Consider the following 24,843-nt stretch of genomic DNA (forward strand, 5'->3'; position numbering starts at 1 on the left):
GGCTGGGATGGATTCGAGCCCTGGCTCAGCCCCCAGCTCGCTGTGGGCTCCTGGGCACGATGAAACCCTTCTGGACCCCCATCTCCCCATTCTACAAAGAGGCTGTGAGGAGCAAAGGACCCCTCGAGACCTTGACAGCACAAAGACTTTTGCTCCAAGATCCTCTGACTCAAACAGCCCGGGATCATATCTACACACACTCATTACGCAGTCAGACCCCTCTTCCCCATCCTCCCCGAAGGCCTCCTTGCCCCCGTGGGCAGGACACAGAAGTTCCCTGGTCTGGGAGCCTGGGGGGTAACGGTGACAATGACAGGCGGTATTTGTTGAGCACACATTCTGTGCCAAGGGCTGTCTCAGCTCTGTCACACTGACACCGCACGGGAGCTCTGAGCGGTGGGTGTTTTATCATCACCCCCGTTTGGTTAATGGGGAAACTGAGGCTCAGGAGAGGTGAAATGATTTGCCCACAGTCACATGGCAGAACCAGGACTCCAGGGATGTCTTCCCACCTGTCACCCGGGCCCAACCACCAGCACTTCCCACCTGCGTGGTCAAGATCACCTCCGTACTTCTACCACCACCACCACCACCACCACCGGTCCACCCACCTCCCCCTGCCCCCCCCCCACAGTATTGTTCGCATGCAGCCAAAAGGATCTTGTGATAAAACCTAAATCAACTCACATCCTTCCTCAAAACTCTCCCACGTTCCCATTTCACTCCGAGTCAAAGCTAAGTCTTTGACCGTGGCCCTCAGAGCAGACAGTCGGCTCCCTGCCTAACTCTCTGGCCTCATCCCTCCCACTCTCCAACTTCCCTGGGCTCCTCCTCCTTCCTCCAACAAGCCAGGTACACTCCCGCCTCAGGGCCTTTGCACCTGCTCTTCCCTCTGCCTGGACCACTCTTTCCCCGGAGAGCCACCTGACCTCACCTCTTTTGTGTCTCTGCTCAAATGTCACCTCCTCAGTGAGGTCTTCCCTGTCCATTCTATCTTTTCTTAAATGTTTTTATGTTTCTTATATGTTTGTATTGATTTCAGAGAGAGCAAGGGAGAGGGAGAGATAGAAACATCAATGATGAAAGAGAATCATCTATCAGCTACCTCCTACACTCCCCCTACAGGGGATTGAGCCCCACAACCCGGGCATGTGCCCTGAAGGGAATCAAACAGTGACCTCCTGGTTCATGGGTCTACGCTCAACCACTGAGCCATACCAGTGGACTGACTAAGTGTATTTCTTACTGTGGGTCAAAAAGTTTGCAGAACCCTGCATAGAACAGTCCTACCTCTCCTAGATCCCATGTACAGACTGGATAGATGATACTAGTATCAGCTCTTCACTGGGACCCATGCTAAGTGGTCTTACCTCCTTTGGCTCCTGGATTTCTCACCACCCACTTGACAGATAGGAAGACTGAGGCTCAGACTAGAGAAAGCTCATGCCTGAGGTCACCGGGCTGGGAAAGAGAAAAGCAGGGCTTGAGCCCCAGCCGCCTCCCTCTCTTCTGCGCCTACCCAGTTGCCCGCTTGCCCTACCCCTCCCACTTTGCTCCCTACCTACACAAAGCACTCAAGTGTGCCAGCCTGTCCTCAGAGCCCCCGGGTGCAAGCTGCCTCGTAGATCCTCCAACAGTGCAGCCGGCAGGATCGTTTTCACTCCCATTTTGCAGGCTAGCAAACTGAGGCTAGAAAGCATTTCCAAGAATCGACCATTCTATCCCCCGCTCCAAACTCCCCTCTTGGAGCAGGAGAGAGCAGTGGCTAAACATGTGTCTTTCCCCCCCTCGGTTCAAATCCCATGCTTCCAAACTTTGTAGCTGTGTGATCCCAGGCAAGCTCTCTGAGCCTCGGTTTCCTTTTCTGCAAATCAGGAATAATAATAGTATCTGCCCCCAAGGCCATGCTTAAGACTTAAATATGTTGGAATACGTGCAAAATTATTAGGTCAGCAACCACACCCCTTACCCGCACACCTGTGTAATTGGACTACTATTTGCCCCTGAACTTTGTCAAGGAAGCCCTTTCTTTTCTTTTTCTTTTTTATTTTATTATTATTATTATTATTATTATTATTATTATTATTGGCTGCCTCCTGCACGCCTCGATCAGTAATTGAACCTGCAACCGAAGCACGTGCCCTTGACCAGAACCGAACCCGGGACCCTTCAGTCGGAAGGCCAGCGCTCTATCCACTGAGCCAAACCAGCTAGGACAAGGGAGGCCCTGTCTTGAGTTAATACAGCTAGAAAGCGGGAGGGTCAGAATTGGGACGCAGGTCTGCCTGGCTTTTCACCACCGAGTCACAATAGTCCTTTGGGATGTTAGTTTCGACAGCAACAGCAGCGAGATTGTCCAAATGAAGGAACGTACGACTCAGAGAGAGTTAAGGGTATGCCCGAGTCACACCGCGTGTAAATGGCAGGCCCAGGTTTTGAACCCAGGCTGTGTGTCCAGATGCAGGCTGACTTTGGTCCCATGGTCCCCTCCAGAAAGCTCTGATCAGCTGAAGGGAAAAGCAAGTTGAGGGTTGCCCTTGTCCCAGCTCAGTCTGATGGTCTTGTATTCCTGGCTCCGGCCCCTGCCCAGCCTCCGGTGGCTGCTTCCCTGAAGACTCTAGGCTGAGGGTACTGGGGTGGCACGGATGATGGCAGAGGGTGCAGCAACCCCCTCCACTGGCCTCTGATTGGGGCCCTGCAATCCCCCAGGATTTGGTGCTTGGAAAGCTGACGTTGGGTTGCTATGGCAATGGGTTTGGGGCGGTTACCATAGCAGCAGAACTAGCCTGGGTTTAAAAATATCTAGGAGGAGGTTTGTGTTTGTGTGTGAGTGTGAGTGCGTGACCGACCATGCTGTTGTGTGTGTCCAACTGGGAGGGCTTGGGGGGACTGTAGAGCTGGGGCTGCAGGCATGACTAGGGGGTGGGGGCTGAGCTGCACACGGGACTCCATGTGTGTTGTGTATGTTGCTGAGTGATCTGTGAGGTCTCCTGTATTGTGTGCATGAGACTACGTGGGACATGTATCTAAAGGTGTGTGATTACCCACTTTGCGTGGAAGACACACTTGAGTCCGTGTGTCAGTGTCTTTCACATGTCACTAACATGTATGCCTTATGTAACATGGGTTGTGCTTGTTCGGTGGCTGCAATCATGTACTCACAACTTCTCAGGGCGTGTGTCGCCAAGTGTGGAGTAGTTTTGGCTCTGAATGTGCGCACCTGGGAAATACTCTGATATCAGCTGTGCATGTGTCTATTTGTGTGAGTGCCTGTGGTATGGCTTTGGGTCTGCCTGACTAAATGTGCATTATGCATTATTAAGGAGTATATGTGTGTGTGTGTGTGTGTGTGTGCGCGCACACCCGTGTGCCTATCCCCCATGAGTCTTCTTCATACATCAGAGTGTGCCTATGTGAAACTGTTGAGAGTGTGTACCTGTGTGTCTGCAAGAGGGCCTGTGTGACTGGGACCGGCAGGACTTCACACCCAATCCCATGGATGTTGAAATATGTACCTGTGTGGTGTGAGTATATGTGACTCAAAGAGTCTAGGTGTGGATCTCCGCCTGACCCCAGTATCTCCCTGCATTCCTCTGCCTCTTCTCCGTCTCCATGGCAACCAGCTCCTCAGCTTCCTCCAGGAAGATGGAGGGGGAGGATCCCGACTGCAGTGGACCACAACCCCCTACGATCCCCCTTGGCTCTGGGGACAATAGGGGGAGGGGACAGATGGGTGGCCACCCCATCCACCTCAGGCCATCTGCTACCGTCTCTATCCTGGGGACCTGAGAGCATGGCAAGGGAGGGAGGGCAGCAGTGGGATGGAGCAGAGGGAGGAGCCCCCCCCCCCCCCCGGCTGCCACAATCACCCTCACTCAGGCCTCTTCTGAGCCTAATCTTGCCTCTGGCTGACCTAAGGAAGGAAAGAATCCTTGGAGACCAGGAATCCAAGGAGAAGAAAATTAATGGATCAGTGAACGTTGACTATTAGCAATGATCAAGTCCAAGGAAATACCCCATACTTTCAATGATTTTAGGCTCTGAAATTAAACTTGTCCTTCATTCAAATCCCAGTTTCCCCCTCAGTCTATCCGTGTGCCCTTGGACGAGCCACACTCCACTCTCCTGGGCCTCCACTTTGTCATCTGAAAAGTTTTTCTTCATGACATGAATAGTGACACTTGACAAGGGGCGACTGTTTCGTCCCCCGGCGTTGTAAGGGACAGTGCCTGGCACCTAACATGTTGACTGAACTGAACACCAGTGGTGCGCTAGGCTCAGAGCTACACGCTTTAACTCAGGTATTCATTGAATTAATACCCAGGGGCCTTGCAGTAACCCTGTGTTAATTGTTCAAGGAATAAATGCAAAGTTTCGAGGAGGAACGTCCCAGCTGGGGTGGGAGACTTGTGACGTGGGATTTCTTATCTCGACCAAGTGATGTCCAGCTGCTGAGGCTAAATTTCCTCACCTGTAAAATGGGAATAATAAGGGCACCTAAAGGAGCTGGTTGCTCTGGGGATTCCATGTGATGTTTGTGCAGCGCTTACTTAGAACCGGACCGAGCACATAGCAAGTGCTCAGTAAACGTGCTTTACTGGCGAGGGGTGGGGATGTGTTGCCTGAGTCCGGGGTCCCACTGTAGCCTGGGGGAGCTGGGTCCTTCGGGCAGCGGCGGGAGGGGCGTGACCAACACGTGGGGGCGTGGTCTAGGCTTCCAGGGCTGGCCAATGGGGGCGCCGAGGGGCGTGGCCTTGACAGGCATGGGTGTGGCCTTGCGTGGGTGGGCGGGGCCAGGCCGCGGTGGGAGCCTCCGGGAAAGAAGATGCTTGGTCCAGCAGCCTCCGCCAGCCCTGCCGCCGCTGCCACCCGTGCCCGCCGAGCCCCACGTCCCCACTAGCGGCTGCCTCCGCCTCCCAGCTCCGGCCCCCCGCCCCGAGCAGGGTCTGGGGGGCTCGGCCCTCCTCCCGGGGCAGCCAAGAAGGGAGCCCCATCCCTCCAGTGGCGCGGCCAGTCCCCGGGCTCCCTGATTTCGAGAGAGACCCCACCCCTGAGTTCCCTCCGGACCCCATCGGAGACCCCCTGGGCCCTCCCATACGGCTCACATCCGTTCTCTTGTCTCTGTCAGCCCCCCAGAACCAGCTCCCTCCCGCCTTCCCTCTCCGGGGCTCCCCCTCCCCCATCCCTCCGCCGCCGCCCCCTCCTCCTCCCACATCCCCTTCCCTCCCCCTCCCCTCTCCCCTCTGCCCCCCCCCCCCACCATGAGGATGATGGCCGCCGGCGCGGTGCACGGCCTCTTCACGGCCTCCGCGGCCCCGCAGCCGCCGCCGCCCCCGCCGCCGCCGCCGCAACCCCAGCCTCCCCAGCAGCCGTCGCCGCCGCCACAGCAGCCGCCGCCGCCGCCGCCGCAGCCGCAGCAGCAGCAGCCGCCGCCCCAGGCCCCCCCCATGGAGCCCGAGGCCCCGGATTCCCGCAAGAGGCCCCTCGAAACGCCCCCCGAGGTGGTCTGCACCAAGCGCAGCAACACGGGAGGTGAGAGGGGGCTGCGCTCGGGGTGGGGGAGCGGGCAGGGGGCCTCGCCTTTCTCCATCCTCCTCTCTCCCGGGTTGGCAGGTGCAAGGGCTCTAGGGAGGGGAAAGGCGCCCCTCCCTAGACCCGGAGCCGAGAGGGGAGTTGGGGAGAGTCCGGACCCCCTCCCTTGCTGGCCGCGGCCCGGGGCTGGGAGCTTTGTCTGCGACCAGAGGAGTTGGGGGGGGAGGGGGTGGTAAGTGTCCTTGGGGGGGCGCAAAGGATGGGGGCGCGGGTCCCTCCGAGCCGGTGTCCGTGTCCTTGAGGGGTGTGTGATGTGACCCTTTGGGCAGGGGTGTTCCCGGCTGGCGCGTCCTGGCGGGGGGAGGGGAAGGAGGAGCGGAGGCCTGTGGACTCGGAGCTCTCCAGTCTCCTCCCTGGGGATGTCCTGAGCAGGGGTGTCCTGGAGGGAGGCATGTGCGGGCCACGGGCGGAAGGAATTGTGTGTGGGCACCAGCGGGTGGGTGTGTTGGTGAGATGGAGGAAAGGGCGGGTGTGTAGAGCTAGTGGGAGAATGTGTGGCTGGGACAGGTGTGTGTGTGTGTTCGTGTGTATTCATGTGTGCGTGTGGGCCCTGTAAGGCCTGAATGTGTGGCATTAGGGATCGTGGACACGGCAAGAAAGAGGGTGTGTGTGTGTGTGTCTGTGTAAGAGAGAGGGCAGATGAGAGGGGCTGGGATCCATGTTTGAGACCCTGGTATGTGTAACAAGGAAAAGTGTGTGCATGTCACCCCAAAAGTGGCAGCGGTAGAGGAGTGAGGGTGTGTGTGACATGCAAGCGGGTGTGTGGGGGGCGCTGAATGGGCTGGCTCTGGGTGTGAGCCATGAGAGGCTGTGCGGATCAGGGGGAGGCAGTTCAGTATGTGACACAGGCGTGTCTGGGGTGGGGTGGGACCAGGAGAAGCGGGTGAGGGTATGTGACCAGAAAATGGTGTGGGTGTGACTCCAGAGAGGCTGTGGCTGGGTGTGACACATGGAGGTGTGCAACAATGACATCAGAGGGGGTGTGTGCCACAAGCGGAGGTGGGTGTATGACGAGGGAGAGGTTGGGGCTCCGGGGGTGAACCGGGAACAGGGAACATGTGCATATGACACCCAAGGGGTATGAGCAGGGAAGGGTGCGTGTGTGACAGCCAGCGTGTGTATAGTTGTAACAAGGGGAGAGGTGTGTGTGTGTGATGGTTGAGTGTGTGACACCGGGGAGGTGGGGATGATTGTGTGTGGTTGTCAAGGGAGTGTGTGACACCACAGAAGAGGGGCCGTCCCTGTGTGTGACCTGAAGAGGGATGTGTACGGGAGAATAAAAGACACGCTGGGGACGCTAGGTGTGTGTCTCAGGAGCAATTAGTCGGGGGGTCCTCCGAGCCCAGCCCATTAGCCCTGGACGAGGGGAGACCCCAGAACAGAGAGGCCCCTCCTGGCGGTCACCTTGGCCAAAATCTCTGCTTCCTCTGGCCTTTTCCTCAGGATGGGAGCAGGATGGCCTCAGGCAGGGTGCACCTTCCCTTCCCGCTGCCAGGCTGCCGGGCGCTGGAGTGGGTCGGGTGGGGACCTCCCCCATCCCCCCCCCAGACTAACACAGTTGAGTCTCTTCCTTCTATCCCAGTGCTCCCCCCACCCCTGTCCAGGTGGGACAGGAATCGGGGACCCCCTGGCCGCCTATGAGGGTGTCCAGCAGAAATGGGAGGAAAGGGAAGTTGGGGGAGGGGTTGGGAGTGAGTTTCCTGTCCTTCTTCCTGCTCCCCCACCCCCAACGCACACATGAATACGGCCCCTCCGACTTCCTTCCCTCCTTCCTGTCCCATTGCCATTCCCAGTCGCTGGGAGGGTCAGGGACCCAGGTGGCCCCAGAGCCCGGCCCGGCAGGCCGTCCAGCCCCGCCCCGGCTGTGGGGAGGGGGAATCCCATTCTTCTCTTAAAGGGGCTGAGAGGCTCCAAAGCAGTGCACTCAGAGCAGCACAACCTTTCTGCCAAAGGTGGTCAGGCCCGAGCCCTTGGCACCCTACTCTGAGTCAGACTCTGAGGTATGGATTAATTTCCCAATGAATCCCTCCAGGGAGATGATTTGGGCTGCTTTTTCAGATGGATAGAACTGAGGCTCAGGGAAATGCAGCCACGGCTCATCGGTGGTGGAGCTGGGATCGGTCAACCCCGTGCCGGTGCCGGGTTCCAGGGCTCATGTGCTTGCTCTCAGCAGCAGGGAAACTAGGATGAGCCCTGAGGGACCGCTCCTCCAGGCTCTCACCCCTCCTCCCCTCCCATTGACCCACGGGTAAACTGAGGCCCGGAAAACGCAAAGGGGCAAGCCTCCATTTAGAGCTGTGGTTCCCAACCTTCTGGCCCTTTAAATACAGTTCCTCATGTTGTGACCCAACCATCAAATTATTTTCGTTGCTACTTCATCACTGTCATGTTGCTACTGTGATGGATCGTCATGTCAATATCTGATGTGCAGGATGGTCTTAGGCGACCCCTGTGAAAGGGTGGTCGGACCGCCAAAGGGGTCGCCACCCACAGGTTGAGAACCGCTGATTTAGCGAAACACTCAGGGGCAGGGATGGGCAAGGGTCCGAGACTTTCATCTCAGAAGTGAGGGCTCTTTCTGACACTTTCATGACTGTGGGGTGTTGGGTCAACATCCCTTTTCTGAGCCTCAGTGTTCCTACCATCTGCCAAATGGGGAAGTAACAGTGACCACAACGATAATAATAATAAAAGCTACCAGTATAATTGCTTAATGCCTTGCATGCAGCATTTCATTCATTTAATTCTCCCAGTATCTAGGATGTAACATTAATAATAATAATAATAGTAATAATAATAATAAATTACAGTGATGGCTAGCATTGAAGGTCTGCAGTGTGCCGTGCCAAGAAAAATTATGGAAAACATTTGGTACCGGCCAATCATTGAATCCTTACAATTCTATTATGTTATCCATCTTACCGACTGCAAAGTGCGGCCCAGAGAGGTTAAGTAACTTGCCCGAAGTCAGTCAGCTAATCAGAGGTAGAGCCGTGATTCGAACTCGGGAGGCTGCCTCCATTGTGTGGGCAGACACCATAGGGAACCTCATTTTCAGGTGAGGATAGGCTCAGCGAGCTGGGGAACTCCTCCGGGGTGTCCCAGCAGGTTGTGGCAGACGGGGCAGACGGAGGTCTTGCCCAGGGCACCTGCCCTGTTCTTGGGGGCCGATAGAGGAGATGGTGGCTGTTAAACTGGCTTCCGGGTGCCGTGACTGGCAGGCAGGGGCGGCTGGGAGGGAGATGAAGCTCTGAGGACAGGAGGCGTTAGGTGAAGAGGTGGCTGGAAACTCCAGTTAGAAGCAGCAGATGACCAGGATGAGGGGCAGTAACAAAGAGCGTCCCCCTCGAGTACAGATGATAACTAACTCTGAAGGTGCCAGTAGAATGGCCCCCGTACTTCTGGCCGTGTTCCCACCTCTGTCACCCCCATATATAAACAGAAAGGCACACTTCACCCCCCACACGTAGCTTCCACCAGCCAGGTCCTGTTCCCGGCATCCCTCACATCCCTTAACACAAAGACAACGGCACCAGGGTTAAGGGCGCTAGGGTGGGACCTTCCAGGGCCCATCTCCTCCCTGTCCCTGCCCCGTGCTTGGTGTGGGCCCCTCAGGCACCCTGTTTCGCTGCTCTGAGGCTCAGTCTCCTCGTTTGCAAAATGGGGACCGTAAGTCCTCCCTCTGCCTCTCCAGGCTGCTGTGTGGGTTCGGTGAGGTTGCGTAGGTGAAGTGAGGCCTGGCAGATGGCAAGCACTCAATAAACAATAGCTGTCATTCAGTATTTTTATTATTATTGTTGTTGTTGTTGCCATGAGAATGTCACTGTCCTGTTCCACCCCTCACGGGTGAATTCCCCCAAGGGAGTCATACCCCACCCACCTTTCTCTCACTCAGAGACCGTGTCACCACACAAAGTCAGCATCACACCTTCCGGCGCTCACCCCTTCAGGGGCCGGCTCCAGTAGTGTTACACTTCTCACAGGCGCGCGGGCCGCACCATCCTTCACGGAAAGGCATCCCAGGCCTGGCGTCCCCCCCATCCTCGGCGGTACCCTCCAGCACCCTCACACGCCCCATGACAAGATCAGCCTCAGCCTCCGCACACCTCGCAGAACACGTGACCCTGCCGCCCCGACCCCAGGCAGGAGCAGGTGCCATGGGTACAGCACCCGGCTTTGGCTTCCCCAGGCCGCTGCCACAACGTACACCCCTCAGCCCTGCCTTTGCATGAGTGACCTCCCGTTCAGATCAAAGCCGCCTTTCAGGGTCCACTCTCTGACCGCAAAAAGGGGCCACTCCTTCCCAGCACCCCAGATCTTCGGGGAAGGTAAACGTTATTTAGAGGGGCGGGGGGTGGTCGCTGTTTGGAAGCCTTCAGAAGCACTCCTGAGGAGGTGGGCACCCAGGAGCGGGGGTGGGGGGGGGGGGAGACCAGAGACTCATAAAGGCTAGAAGAGGGAAGACAGCCCCTTCCCAAGGTGGAAATACTTGCAACTGTAGCCGGAGGGACACAGATGAATCAGGAGAGCCGAAGCTGGCATCTCTTCAGTCCCTGGCATGAGTAGAGGGAGCTACCTGAGCCCAAGGAAAGTGCTAAGAGGGGGGTGGAGCATGGGTGGGTGGAACGTTCTGGCATCTTGATTCTGCGTCAGTAGAAGGAAGAACTTTTTCACAGGCAGAGTCCTGAGTATTCAAACAGGGTGGGATGTGTGAGGCTTGGGGGCTCCGGGTTCAGCAGAGGTTGCGTGTCTCCCCTTGCTGCAAGGCAGGCTGGGAAATAGAGGCCTGGCTTCTTCCCCGGGGAAGTGGGACTCACCCGGTGAGAAGTGCCCTCCAATAGGAAGGACACGCAGATTCGAGAGAGGACCAGACTGGTGGCCAGGATGGGGACGCCTGGGACCTAGCGTTCGGAGTTTGAGCAGGTGGGAGGTCTCAGCTGCTGAGACTGGCTGAGGAGGGGGCTCCAAATTTCCACTAGTCTGATACAGCGACCACCTAGCACCCCTGGATGGTTTAAGGGGTCCATGGAGAGACTTTTTTTGTTGTTTTTTTACCACTGTGTGCTCATATGAATGCGCTTTGTGCTGTGTCTCCCAGCATAAATGTTAAAAGTGATTGGATTTAAGGTAAAGGGACTGCCTGTCTTGTGTCATATATCCCCAGTACCTAAAACCAGGCCTGGCCCTGGCCAGGTGGCTCAGTTGGTCGGGCGTGGTCCCATGCACCAAAGGGTTGTGGGTTTGATTCCTGGTCAGAGCACATACCTAGGTTACGGGTTCGATCCCCCGTCAGGGCGCGTAGGGGAGGCAGCCAATGGATGTTGCTCTCTCACATTGATGTTTCTCTCTCTCTCTCTCTCTCTCTCTCTCTCTCTCTCTCTCTCTCTCTCTCTCTCTCTCTCTCTCCCTCTCTCCCTTCTTCTCTCTCTGAAGATCAATAGGAACATATATTCAGGTGAGGATTTAGAAAAAAAGAAAACATTGTAAAATAAGGCCTGGCACATAGTGGGTGCCAGGAAGGATTTGTTGGAGGAAGCGAGGGAAGAGGGAGAGAAGAAGGAAGGAAATAGTAGTGCAGAGGGATGGGAAAAGGACACATTGAAGAAGGAGGCAGGAGGACGAAGAGTATCACAGAGACACTGAGGCAGGAGAATGGGCGCAGGGCCTCCCTTCTGCCAGTGAGAAGCCATTTCTCCTCCACGAAGCAGGGAAAAGCCAGGGCAGCCCCTAAGGGGGTCAGTGATGGAGGAAGAGGGGTCTCCCCTCCTTTTCACATTTCCCAACAAAACCCCAAATCTTACAGGCTCATTTCCCCACTTAGAGAACACTTCCATGTGTCAGACACTGTGATAAGAACTTATATTCATGAAGCACATAATAATAATAGAAATAATCGCCCTGCCAGGGTGGCTCAGTTTGTTGGAGCATCACCCATACAACAAAAGGTTGCAGGTTCAATTCCCAGTCAGGGCACATACAGGAGGCAATCAATAGATCAGTGATGGCGAACCTATGACACGCGTGTCAGAGGTGACACGCGAACTCATTTTTTTTGGTTGATTTTTCTTTGTTAAATGGCATTTAAATATATAAAATAAATATCAAAAATATATATCTTTGTTTTACTATGGTTGCAGATATCAAAAAATTTCTATGTGTGACACGGCACCAGAGTTAAGTTAGGGTTTTTCAAAATGCTGACACGCCGAGCTCAAAAGGTTCGCCATCACTGCAATAGATGTTTCTCCCTCACATCTCTCTCTCTCTCTCCACTCTCTCTAAAAATCAATAAAAATGTATCCTCAGGTGAGGATAATAATAATAATAATAATATGATGATGATGATATCTAACATTTTTCAAGTGTTCCATGTGCCTGAAACCATCCTAAGTACTTTACAGTTTATCATTTTATTACTGACAGTAGCCCTGTGGGGTAGCACTATCATGTCCCCATTTCACAGATGAGAAAACTGAGGCCCACGGGCACACGGGCTATCGGTGACAAAATTCACACTCAGTCTAGGGCTGTTTCTGCCATTTCCTATGGGAATTCTGACAAAACCTGGGAAGTGTGAGAAAGGGCACAGGAAATGGGGTGGGGACCAGTTTTCTTCAGAGCAGATGAATATCTTCTCTCTTCAAGAGGGAAGCTGGCTGGAGGGAAGATGGGGACTGGAGTCAGAGGACGAAAGAGAACTGAGCCCTAGTGAGAGGGGAAGGACCTCCCTGTAACTGAACCCTCTTTCTGAGCCTTCCAGGAGGTAGAGAACTAGCCCTCATCTCTGAGCCAGGTTTAGGGGCAGGGCAGACAAGGGGCCACCTCTGGGAACCCAGGGGAGAAAGGGAATTGGGGGGAGGGCTGGATGATGGATGGGAAGGCACCCTGGGGCGAGCCAATTACCTAATAGGCTTAATGGCCTGATTAGGCAAGTTTAAGAGGATTGCCTTGGGCTCAGGGAAACCCCTTCATTCTGGACCCCCTCCCCATGCAGGCACAGCCACATTCAACCCCTCACCCTCGGACCCTCACCTTAGCACATCGGGGAACCCAGAACCTTCCATCTTAAGGGACCAGGTAGAGATGGGCAGGGCTCCCAGGCCCTGACCCTGCTCCCATTTTTCCCAGCAGTTTCTCCTTATCTGAATGTTGGAATGTTGGAGTTTCATGGGAGAACATTGAAAATAGGTTTCCTTTGCTTGGGGGGTGTTTTACAACCTTAAGCTTTGGAGACAGGACGACCTGGCTCCCCCCTCCCCTGTGCCCCTACTCCCCACCCCCACCCCCCGCCACCCCCATGTTTATTGCATGCCTACTACTGCTGGGCACCGGTGAGTCCCTGGGACACCAGGGTGAGCTCTAGGCATGGCCCACAGTGGGCTTCGGTGATACATTGCTCTGAATACATCCCCTCCTCAGAGTTTAAGGAAAGCTTCCAAGAGTTAAGAGGCATTTGAGTGGGGATCTGAAGGACAAAAGGAATTCATTGGGGGAGGGGAGTTGCAGACACAGAGAATGTGCAAAGGCCCTGAGGTGGGACGGAGGAAGAAATGTTGGAGGAACAAAAGGAAAGTATGTCTAGTGCCCATAGAGAGAGACCAGGACCTGCAGCTGGAAAGGTGGGCGAGCCCGATCACCAAGGGACTTCGGTTGAGAAGGCAACAGTTTGGTTAGAAGGTAGGAGAGGCGAGGCACTGGCCTTGAGACTGCGTTAACCAAGTGCTTTATCCATCCATGACCAAGGAAATGGCCATAACAAAGAATGGCCAAGCCCCACAGACACCCTTGGCACCACCTTGGCATCTCCGGTCTTGAGACTGACTGTCCTTGAACGCGTTGGCCTTTGGCCACGGGCAGTGGAGGGTGTTAAACAAGGGAGGGCCAAGAACCAAGCAGAATCGCATTTGAATCTCAGCCCAGCAACTAACTGTCTTGGTGCCCTTGGGCTGGTGACCTGGAGCTGGTGGTGCCTTTCCGTCTCTGAGTCCCTCCGTGCCTCAGTTTCCTCTTTTGTAAAAAATGGAGCTCGTCTACCCCCCTCACTGGCAGGTTGTGAGGAATGGACAAGTTCAACCTTGCCAAGCAGCACAGCGCCAGGGCCATATGAGTGTTGAGGACATTTCTGGAATCCGGCCGCCTCCCTCTCACCTCTCGCTGCCTCCACCAGTCAGACTGCCATCACCTCCTGCCCAGGCCTTTGCAGTCCCCTCCTCACTGGGCTCCCAGCTCTTCACCCTGGCTGCTCTCAGTCTGCTCCCCTCCTGGGTGCCAGAGGGATCTGGCAACCTAAGTCAGAGCACATCCCTCCTCTGCTCAGAGGCCTCTGTGGCGCCCATCTTATTTGGAGTAGAAACCAAAGACCTCACGGTGGGCCACAAGCCTGAACACCCCGCCACCACCACCCCTCTGAGCCCTCATCTCTTCCCACTCTCCACTCTCACTCAACCCCAACCACCGGCCGCCGCACTCCCTGAAACAACCCAGGCATAACCCCACTCCAGGGCCTCTGTCCTTGCTGTCTCCCAATAGCCACAGCCGGGGGACAGGATAGCATGGCTCAGAGCTAGGACCCTGGATCTCAGCCTTGTCACCTATACAAACGGGGGCGCTTTCTTCACCTTTGTTTCTCATCTGTAGAATGGGTGTGTGTGTGTGTGTGTGTGTGTGTGTGTGTGGTGGGGAGGTTGTTGTTGCCAGTCTTCACCAGAGGATATTTTTTCATTGATTTTTAGAGAGAGTAGAAGAGTGGGAGGGAGGGGGAGAGAGAGATACTTCGATTGGTTGCCTCCCACACACACCCCAACCGACTGACTGACCGGAGGCTGGGATCAGGGATCAAACCTGCAGCCTAGATACTTGCCCTTGACTGGGAATCGAACCTGCAACCCTTCAGTGCGTGGGCCAACGCTGTAACCACTTGGCAACACCGGCCTAAACGAGAATGGGTTTTTTAAAAGTACCTCCCTCGCCGCATCAGTGTGAAAATGAGAGGAACCGGCTTTTGTAAGTGCTTGGGAGAGACTCTAGCTCTAGCACATAGTAGGGCTGCAGCGTGTTGGACAGAGAAAGCCCCATTCTCGGGAGGGCTTTCCTGGCTGCCGGACCTGACAGCGCAGCCCCTCCACTCCCCAGCCCTTTCCTGCCTCTTTTTGTTTGCCTCGCACTCGCCACCATACTGTCTGTCCCCCCCTTAGGAGAACGTAGCTGTGCAAGCTCTTGGCTTAACCACTAAAACCCTCGGGGCCTCATTTTATGCGTGAAATCAGGGAGTTTGCATCTTTCGTGGCTGTTTGGCCAGCACAGTGCTAAGCACACAGCAGGTGCTCGGTGACTATTGGCGAGTGAATGAATGATCATTATTTTCCTTTCTGCTGTCCTCATGGTCATTGCTCCTGTATGTTAGTCACCGGGAGCCCAGTGGTTTCCTAGGGCGCCCCGTGCTGCCACCTGAAGAAGGGGGACCCCGAAAGCTGAAGACCCCTCCGCCACTCCCCTCCCCCTGACTCTCCTCCCGCCATGTGCCCCTGCAGAGGAGGGTGAATACTTCCTGAAGGTGCTGATCCCTAGCTACGCAGCGGGCTCCATCATTGGCAAGGGCGGGCAAACCATCGTGCAGCTACAGAAGGAGACAGGAGCCACCATCAAGCTCTCCAAGTCCAAAGACTTCTATCCGGGTAAGCCCCTGCCAGGACTCTGCCCATCCCTCCCACCTGGGCCCTGGAGGAGGGGGAGCAGCTGCCCCAGGGACTGTGAGAGTGGTGGGGGACCTCCCCTCCCCCTAAGTGGGGGGCGGGGGGGGGGGTTGAGGACAGAGCTGCTCTCAGCCCCTGGGGCCAGGCCCAGAGCAGATGGGGGTGGGGGCAGGGCCAGACAATGGACCTGCTGCATATTCATGAGCTCATTTGCATGATGTGCTGGCAGATGTGCCCCTTCCCACACACCTGCCCCTTTGGGTCAGTTGGAGGAGCTTGCGCGGAGGGGCAGGGAGGCAGGTGTTAGGATGCTCCTTGGGGCTTGGGGGCCAGCCATCCTTGTCACACACACACACACACACTCTGTTCCCCCTACTCTGTCCCTTTGGGTTTCTCTGTCGCCCCTTCTTGCCCCCTCTGAGTCTCACTGGTTTTCTGCCTGTTTTGTCTCTTTCTCATTCTATCTCTGACTTTCCCACCTTTTGTTCCCTTAGACTCCAGTCCCATCGGCCCCTCTCTGTCTCCCTGGCTCTGCTGGCTGTCCCTCACATCTTGTTCTCAGCCTCTCATCCGGTCTGTCTGTCGTCCGTCTCTGCCTTTCCCTCTCCCTCCCCTCTGCTTTCCCTCCCTTTCTATCTTCCCATCTCTACTCCCCATCTTTTCCTTCCCCCCACCTCTCATATTCTCCCCTTTTTCTTTCTCTTGCTCTCCCGACTGCATCTGTCCAATCACCCATTCAACCAGTGTTCAGTAGCGCCCCTCAATGAGGTCATCCTCTGTTGGGGATGCCCCTCACTTCTCCCTCCCTCCGCTTGCCCATCGCTGCCTTTATGTTTCTCTCCTTTTCCTACGCCTCAGCTCCCTCCTGCGTGGTTTCGTTTTTATCTTGTCCTCTCTCCAAACCCCAGACTTTCTTCTGCCTCTCCTCCATGTCTGTCTGCTTTCCCACAGCCATACATTTTCAACGCCCCTCCGCTCTCTCTAATCCCCCTCATACCTCTCACCCTGCATGTCTCCCTCCCAGGACCAATGCCCGCGCTGGGCATCTAGGATTCCAGGGAAGCCCCCCAATTATCGCACATTTGCCCCAGCTGGTTCTAGTTCATCCTTAATCCCCTTGGATTTTTTTTAGGTCAAACACCAGAGATGGAGCCCAGGGTCAGGACACATTTATTCATTCTCTCTCTCTCTCTCTCTCTCTCTCTCTCTCTCTCTCTCTCTCTCCCTCCCTCTCTCTCTCTGCCCCTCCCCCACAGTAAGCAGCTTTGGCAAGAGGTTTAGAGAACAGTCCAGGGAACCAGGCAAGCCCCCCCTTTCTCTTCTCCCCTGGCCCAGTGGCCCCCAGGCCCCTCCAGCCCACAAGAGACAGATAAGACCTCTGCTTGGGACATGCATCCGAGGACACTGGGTTTCTTGCCCCTGAATCACATTCTGAGACATGAGACACGTCATCATCCCCTCCCAACTCAGTGACACACCCGCAGACCGGGCAGCTGGGAACCCCAGAGGATGGGACAGTCATTGACTCTCCGGGGATAAATACAATTCAAACAAACATAAGCCAGCGTCTGTCCCCGGTCCTTGGACGTGCGACCAGCCTCCCTCCCTGCTCCAGATCATATGGCCTGTGCCAGCTCCTGACTCATACACAGCACCCAGCCACTCTACCCGAGTCCTGTCCCTAGGACTTCCCAGGACCACGGGAACACAAGATGCTACTGCTCAAGACAAATCGTTATTTCCCTCTGCTTCGCTGACACCCTTTCAATCATTCATTCAGCACACATTCTCTGAGCAGCTCCTCTATGCCACCCTGTGCTGGACAGAGATGGGGACACAGCAATGACTGAGGTGCCCAGCCTTGCCCTCTCGAATCTCACATCCCAGTACGGAAGACAGACCCAACATAAGTGGTGATCCAGAGTGGTCAGGGCGAGGTGGGGAAGCCCAGAGGATGGTGAGCGCTCAGAGGGGGCACTCGACTCAGCCTGGGGAGGTCAGGAAGGCTTCCTGGAGGAGGAGCCCAGAACAATAAGTATAAGTGAGCGAGGTAAAGAGCAGTAGGGTGTTCCAGGAAGATGAAATAGCATGTCCAAAGGCTTGGGGGAGGGCTGTTTATTCAGTGTGGCTGAAGCGTAGAGAGCAGGAGAGAAATGGAAAGGGTCTGCTAGGCCTAGTAGGTTCCCACATGAACACATACACTGCACTTGTGTGTCTACTATAACACCTACGTGGCCCTTAACCTCAAGGGAGGGGCAGAACGCTAAGGGGGATCCCTCCTGGGTACAGGAAACCCCAAACCCCAGATTTAATCCTTTCGGGTCATCCATGGAGACACTGAGACCCAGAAAAAGAGTCAGGTCCCTGCCCGAAGCCGCACAGACTCCTGTGCACTCACCCAGACACCCTCGTGATTCGAAACTCCTCCTGAATTTGAGCATCCATCTGAAGCCCTGGCCCCTATCCCAGAAGGAAAACAGACACACACGCTTTTTAAAAATTGATTTATAATATATTTGCACCAAAGGACAAAATCCTAAGTGACCACTTAATAAATTCACACATATCCTTTTTTACTGTCAAAAATACAAAAGCAGCCCTGGCCTGTGTTGCTCAGTGGTTAGAACATCAGCCGGTGCACCAAAGGCTCCTGGATTTGCTTCCCAGTCAAGGGCACCTACCTGGGTTGCAGGTTTGCTCCCCACCCCCGATTCGGAGGCAACCAGTCGATATGTCTCTCTCACACAGATGCTTCTCTCTCTCCTTTCTCTTTCTTTCTTCCCCCACCCCTCTTTCACTCTTTCTCCCACTCCCTCCCTTCCACTCTCTCTGAAAAGTAATGGAAAAAATATCCTCGGGAAAGGATTAACAACAACAACAACAAAAAAGAAGCAAAACTGCAATCCTGTTATGCCTCTCTTCCCCCCCCCAACCCCCCCCACACACATATTTCACACCCCGCAAATTCAGTACATGTGGCTCAGTGGTTAAAAGCTCAGACTCTACCCTGGCCGGTTTTCCCAATGGTTAGAGCTTTGGCCTGTGGACTGAAGGGCTCAGTTCCCGGTAAAGGGCACATACCTCGGTTGCAAGTTCCACATGCGGGGTGGGGGGGAGGGTCGGCAGCCAATCGATGTGTCTCTCTCACATCGATGTTTCTCTCTCTTTTTCTCTGCCCGCCTCCTCCCTCCCTTCCACTCTCTCTAGAAATCAATGGAAAAAGTATCCTCGGGTGAGGATTAAAAAAAAAAAAATCAGACTCTGAGCCAGACACCTGGGTTCACAACCCTGATCTTTCACTCCGGGCTGAGTGAACGTGGACAAACCCCAAAGCTCCTCTGTGCCTCAGTGTCCTTAGCAGTAAGTCAGGAATAATAATGTCGCCTGTCTGATATATTAAAGTGAACAAATATATATAAAGTGCTTAGAACGGCGCCTGGTGCCGGGTGTTATGTAAGCACCAGCTGTTATTATTGGACAGTCTCACCGAGTTTAACTGGGCCCCGTAAAAGCCCTGCGGACCCGGGTTAAGAACCACAAGGGGAGGGGAGATCACAGACTCTCTGAGCCGGAGAGAAACCCCGCAGTGATGGAGAACCCGGCCACTTCATCCAGGCTCTCCCTGGGGCCGCCCCGAATCCCCCCAGTTCCCACCCTGACCCACACCCTTTCCTATTTACACCCAGACCGAGGCAGCCTGCGCGCTGACTCACCCTTGGCTCAGACCAAGCCATTGTTCTGGGGGGGGGGGGGGGCGGGGGAGTCAGAGTGAGGAACAGCGGCCCAAAGGAGATGGAGGATGTCAACTGCACAAGTGACCCAAGACAGGGACACCCGCACAGGGCAAGACTGGCCTGCGAGGCTGCGAGGTGGCAAGCGAGGGGTCAGAGCAGTGGCGCCAGCACGCTGCGTGAGAACGCCCCCAGCACACTGGACACGTGCCCCAGTGTCCCAGACAGGCAGTCACGTGAAGCCAGGCACACACTCGAGACTTTTTACAGAACCAGGGAGCTAACTGGTCCCACAGACGGAGTCCCACCAGGGAGACACACACAGCCCCACGCACCAAACAGGGCCAGCTCCCAGGCGCTCACATCGTCAGACCGGCCCGTTCATAGCAGAGTCTTCTTTGGCTGGAATACATACAGTCCCCCATACAGTCTTACATCCTGACACCTGGGTCTGCCTGTAGGTCTCTTTCTTATGTTTACACACACATCAGTCATAGTCTTGTCTATATCCTATACACACTGTCGCACACCTATACATTCATACCACGTACCCGTCATTCAGATAGTGTTTTGAACACCGAGGGTGCCTAGCTGTCTCTTTCCTTTACACACCTGTACACACATATAGGCAAACACACATACTGTCATACAGTTACAGTGATACACATTCATTGTATAGCCTCAGTCTTATTTCCTGAGATTCTTTGTCTCCTTCAAATTCACAGTGTACTTAACCTTGAACATCACAGCGGCGTTCTCACATACGAGAGTACACACAAACTCCTTTCCTGGAATCACTATGTCATGCAGTCCGTTTATCTCTCATCTCTTCTGCTCTTTCTCTTATACACACATACTCGGATAAAGATCATTTAACCAGTCCTGCCCCCAAGTGAACACACGCGTGTGCTCACACACACACACCACTCAACCAGAGTCACAAATATACACACACTGCTCTCACAGTATCACCTGGTGTGTGTCTCCCACAGAATTACCCCAACACCACCCAGAGTTCTCCCTACTGCCCCCCAGCACACGCACACATACACACACACACACACACACACACACACACACACAATGACACAATGATGCCTGGGTCAGAACCAGAGCCAATATGTGGAGAATTTCCAGCAAAGGCACCCAGTCCCCCATTGCCTACGCTCCCATGAGTTGCCTTTGACCCCCTCTGCCCTCCCCTGTGTCCACACCCGTGCCCTCCCCCACCCCTCAGCCCTCCATCTGGTGGGTCCAGGCAGGCACTCAGGCCTCTCTTCTGTCTCCCCATCCCCCAACCCTTCCCCATCCTCTCCAAAAGCCCAGAGGCCCTCGCTGCAGGCTTTCAGGGGTTGCCATGGCAACAGGGCCTCATCCCTTGTCCCCCTGGGGGTGGGCTGAGGACCCGGCCAGCCAGACCGATAAGGGGGTTCCAGTTACTGTGGCAACCGTTGCAGGCCTGAGCTCTCCCGCTTCTGGAAGGGGGGGGAGTGAGTGAATGGTTGCCAAAGCAACCGGGAGCCAGCAAGGACTGGGAAGAGGCAGCTGAGCCCTGTCTCCCCTGCCCAGGGCTGCTGTGGGCATCGCCAAGCACTTAAGCATCATTCTTCCATCCCCTCGGGTTGTTTTAGGAGAGGGGAGGGCCGTGAAGTGCAGGTTACAAAACAGGGATTCCACTCACTCTCCCAGCTGCCCGCGATGGCCCGGGAGCCCGTGCCAGCTCCACCGGCTTACCATGTGACCCCACATTCTCAGGTCCTCCGTTTTCTCTTCTCTTGCCATTAAGCGGGGCCCGTCTCTTCCTTGCTCAACAGGAACCACAGAGCGAGTGTGCCTGGTGCAGGGCACCGCAGAGGCCTTGAACGCCGTGCACAGCTTTATTGCCGAGAAGGTCCGAGAAATCCCACAGGCGATGACCAAGCCTGAGGTGGTCAACATCCTTCAACCCCAAACCACCATGAACCCCGACAGAGCCAAGCAGGTCAGCACGGGGCAGCGTGGGTTTCTGTAAAGCTGGTGCGGTCGGGAAGTGACACCTTCTCCCATCACTGGATGATTATGGGTACTCAAAGGGTTCGGGTTGATCACATGTTGGGCAATCGAATACACGGCCGTGGTTAGTATTATTACTCTTAGGGAGTCCGCCTGGGGACTCCAGACTTCCGGTCTAGGTCAGTGGTCGGCAAACCGCGGCTCGAGAGCCACAGGCGGCTCTTTGGCCCCTTGAGTGTGGCTCTTCCACAAAATACCACGTGCGGGCATGCACGCACAGTGCGATTGAAACTTCGTGGCCCACGCGCAGAAGTCGGTTTCCGGCCTGGGCGAGTCTATTTTGAAGAAGTGGCGTTAGAAGAAGTGGGGGTACGTTCGCTGAGGTCGACCCCTCAGATTGAGGATGTTTTTAGCAAAGGCCAGCGTAGGAGCGCCCTAATGGAGTTAATAACAATGTACCTACCCATATAGTTTCAGTTTAAAGAATTTGGCTCTCAAAAGAAATCTCAATCCTTGTACTGTTGCTATTTGGCTCTGTTGACTAATGAGTTTGCAGACCACTGGCCCACAACCCCCTGCGTCCCCCTCCTTCCTGGGACCCTCCACATCCTCTCCGCCCCCCATCTCATCCCATTGTCTCTCCCGGCAACCTGCCTCCCACTTCCGGTCCTCACCGGAAGTAACCTCAGCGACAGCCCGTCCACCTCCCGAGGCGCTGAGCCTCTCATACTCCTTCTCTCCGTGAATTATTGTACGGGGGCAGCCACCATTTTGGAGAAAGGATGTTTCGTTAGCGAGCGAGGGGCGGGTCCTTCTCCGACAGAGCGCTCCCGTCAGCGTCTCTCCGCCGGCTCAGTTCCGGGGAAGCGGCGGCCGCCAGGGGCGTGGCTGGGAGCGGACCAATGGCTTCCCAGGCCTCCCCGGTTGCCATGACCACCGTGCGGCAGGTGGGCCGCTGCGGAGCCCCCGGCGGCGGCGACGGCGGCGTCCAGTCCGAAGCGCAGGGACCCAGGCGCAGGGGCGCGCGGGGCGAGCTGCGCATGTCCGTTCTCTCTCCCCGCTCCCGCTCCCCATCGCCCTGCACACGAGGTGTCAGAGGGCGGGAAGCCCTGGGCGGCGGACAGGGTTCCTGAATGTCTGCCTAGAAACGAATGGAGGGCCTTGGAAAAAGGCATCTGGAATTCGTGGTCATTCTTGTTGCTCTGAGGTGGGGGACCGCGTTTCCCCAAGCTCGTGGGGGAAACGGTGGCGGGAGAGCCTCGGAAGAATGCTGCCCAGCTGAGCGTCCCCCAAAAAAGGACCGCGGGGCTTGCGGCTCGGTCGCTGTCCCTGGTGCTGAATCCGCTCCGCTCCGCTCCCTTCGCCCCGCCGGCCTCTCCCACCAGCAGCCGACCCACAGTTTGGAGGAAAGCGAGGGTATTGCCTCTTCCCTCCACCTTGGTCGCTGCCACAAGGGACCCGGGGCTCACCAAGAGTTTGTTCATGTTGCAGGGGGCATGGGGTCAGCACCGTCTGTGCCTGAGCCTCCCACCCCCACCCCCTAATCCGCAGGAACTCTGAGACCGTGGAGTCGAAGGTTTCTAGAAGCGGGGTTTTTTCCTCTGCCTTATTATTACTCCGGGACTCCACAGAATGAGGGGGACAATGACTGAAGGCTCGGGCCCTGGAGTCCGATGTAGAGTTGAATCTTACTCTGACCCTTCTTACCTGTGTGACCTTGAGCAAGTGACTTGATTTCTCTGTGCCTCATTTTCTCATCTATACAATGGGCTTTATTATGGTACCCGCTTAAGGTGGTAGTTCATGTTCACTGATGTTTGAAACTCACTTAGCATGGATGCCTAATGCATGGAAAGTTCTCAAAAAAATGTTAGCTGTTGTTATTGTTATTATGGGATTTTTTAGTCAGTAGACAGGTTGGGCTGTTTCCTTTTTCCTTGGACTTGCTGTATTATTCTGGGTCTTCTTCCTTTCTATAAACCTCAGTTTCCCTTTCTTTACTGTGTGGGAGCTGGGCCAAACCAGGGATTATAAATGGAAATGCCTCCAGGATTCAGAAAGGGAATGTGAAGGATTGAGGACGAAGGCTTCATCATAGAGATATAATACCACCCTTTAAGGGGGCAGCTGCTGCTCAACTACACTTGATACTTGCCCTTTGGGAATGTGGACATAGTGTTGCCACATATTCCAGATTTTTCAAAACCAGCCAGAAATATTTGAAACCAACTGATTTTTAAAGGACAGCTTCGATTTTAAAGCACCGTGTGGCGCCCTAGCTGGTTTGGCTCAGTGGAGAGAGCACCAGCCTGGGGACTGAAGGGTCCCGGGTTTGATTCCGGTCAAGGGCACATGCCTGGTTGCAGGCTCTATCCCCAGTAGGGGGTGTGCAGGAGGCAGCTGATCAGTGATTCTCTCTCACCATTGATGTTTCTGTCTCCCTTCCTCTCTTAAATCAATATATATATATATGTATATATATATATATATTGTGCACTGGGTGTGTGTGGGGGACGGGGGGAGTGTCCCTCAGCCCAGCCTGCCCGCTCTCACATACTGGGAGCCCTCAGGCGTTGACCCCCATCACCCTCCAATCGCAGGATCGGCCCCTTGCCCAGGCCTGACGCCTCTGACAGAGGTGTCAGGCCTGGGCAGGGGACCCTCATTTCCCCCCATCACTGGTTCTGCCCCCAGCCCAGGCCTGATGCCTCGGCCAGAGGCGTAGACCCCCATCACCCTCCGATCGCCTGATCGGCCCCTTGCTCAGGCCTGACGCCTCCGCCAGAGGTGTCAGGCTTGGACAGGGGACCCCCACCTCCCCCCGATCACTGGCTCTGGCCCCCGCCCAGGCCTGAGGCCTCTGGCCCAGGAATCATGCCTGGGCAGGGGACCCCTATCTCCCTCTGATCGCTTGCTCCACCCCCCGCCCAAGCCTGACGCCTCTGACCCAGGCTTCAGGCCTGGGCAAGGGGACCATCATATACCCCCAAACCCCGGCTCCGCCCCCCACCCAGGCCTGATGCCTCGGCCCCAAACCCCGGCTCCGCCCCCCACCCAGGCCTGATGCCTCGGCCAGAGGAGTTGACCCTCATCATCCTCCGATCACCAATCACCGGATCGGCCTCTTGACCAGGCCTGAGGCCTCTGGCAGAGGTGTCAGGCCTGGGCAGGGGACCCTCAGCTCCCCATGGTTGCAGGCTCCGCCCCTGCCCAGGCCTAACGCCTCTGGCCTAGGCGCCCAGCCCAGGCAGCGGGGACCCGCAGCTGCAGCGGCCCCGCGATCGTGGGCTTCGCTTTAGGCCCAGGCAAGGGACCCCTAGCTCCTGGGACTGCCAGCTTCGACCGTGCCCAGCTCCCATCGCTGGCTCCACCCCTACTTCCTGCTATCACTGGCCAGGACGGAAAAGGCACCTGATTCTCTGATCATGGCTGGGGGGCAGGGCAAAGGTGGCCCCAGGGCCGCCTTTGCCCTGCCCCCCAGCTCTTAGCTCCCCCCTGGGTTTCCGATCACTGTCAGTGGCAGGGGGCTTCTTCCTGCTTTCCCTTTCGCCTCCCTGCATTGTGCCTACATATGCAAATTAACCGGCATCTTGTTGGCAGTTAACTGCCAATCTTAGTTGGCAGTTAACTGCCAATCTTAGTTGGCAGTTAACTGCCAATCTTAGTTGGCAGTTAATTTGCATATAGCCCTGATTAGCCAATGAAAAGGGTATCATCGTACACCAATTACCATTTTTCTCTTTTATTAGATAGGACATATATATATATAAAACACTGTGTGGCTATAGGCTGGCTATGGCCTAAGGACCACCAGTTTGCCACCAGTTTTGCTAAAT

General features: G+C 55.6%; 1 protein-coding gene across 1 annotated transcript in view; it reads left to right on the plus strand.

Annotated features, from left to right (window-relative positions):
• The first annotated feature begins 4,804 nt into the window (after positions 1-4,804).
• The window catches only part of NOVA2 (NOVA alternative splicing regulator 2), a 29,403-nt gene continuing 9,364 nt past the window's right edge, over positions 4,805-24,843 (plus strand). The window contains exons 1-3 of the mRNA XM_059666094.1: positions 4,805-5,532; positions 15,123-15,266; positions 20,830-20,996. Coding sequence (XP_059522077.1) covers positions 5,262-5,532; positions 15,123-15,266; positions 20,830-20,996 — 582 coding nt within the window. The 5' untranslated portion in view covers positions 4,805-5,261. The remainder of the gene's footprint in view (positions 5,533-15,122; positions 15,267-20,829; positions 20,997-24,843) is intronic.

Source organism: Myotis daubentonii, chromosome 15 (assembly GCF_963259705.1).
Source record: "Myotis daubentonii chromosome 15, mMyoDau2.1, whole genome shotgun sequence".
NCBI lineage: Eukaryota > Metazoa > Chordata > Mammalia > Chiroptera > Vespertilionidae > Myotis > Myotis daubentonii.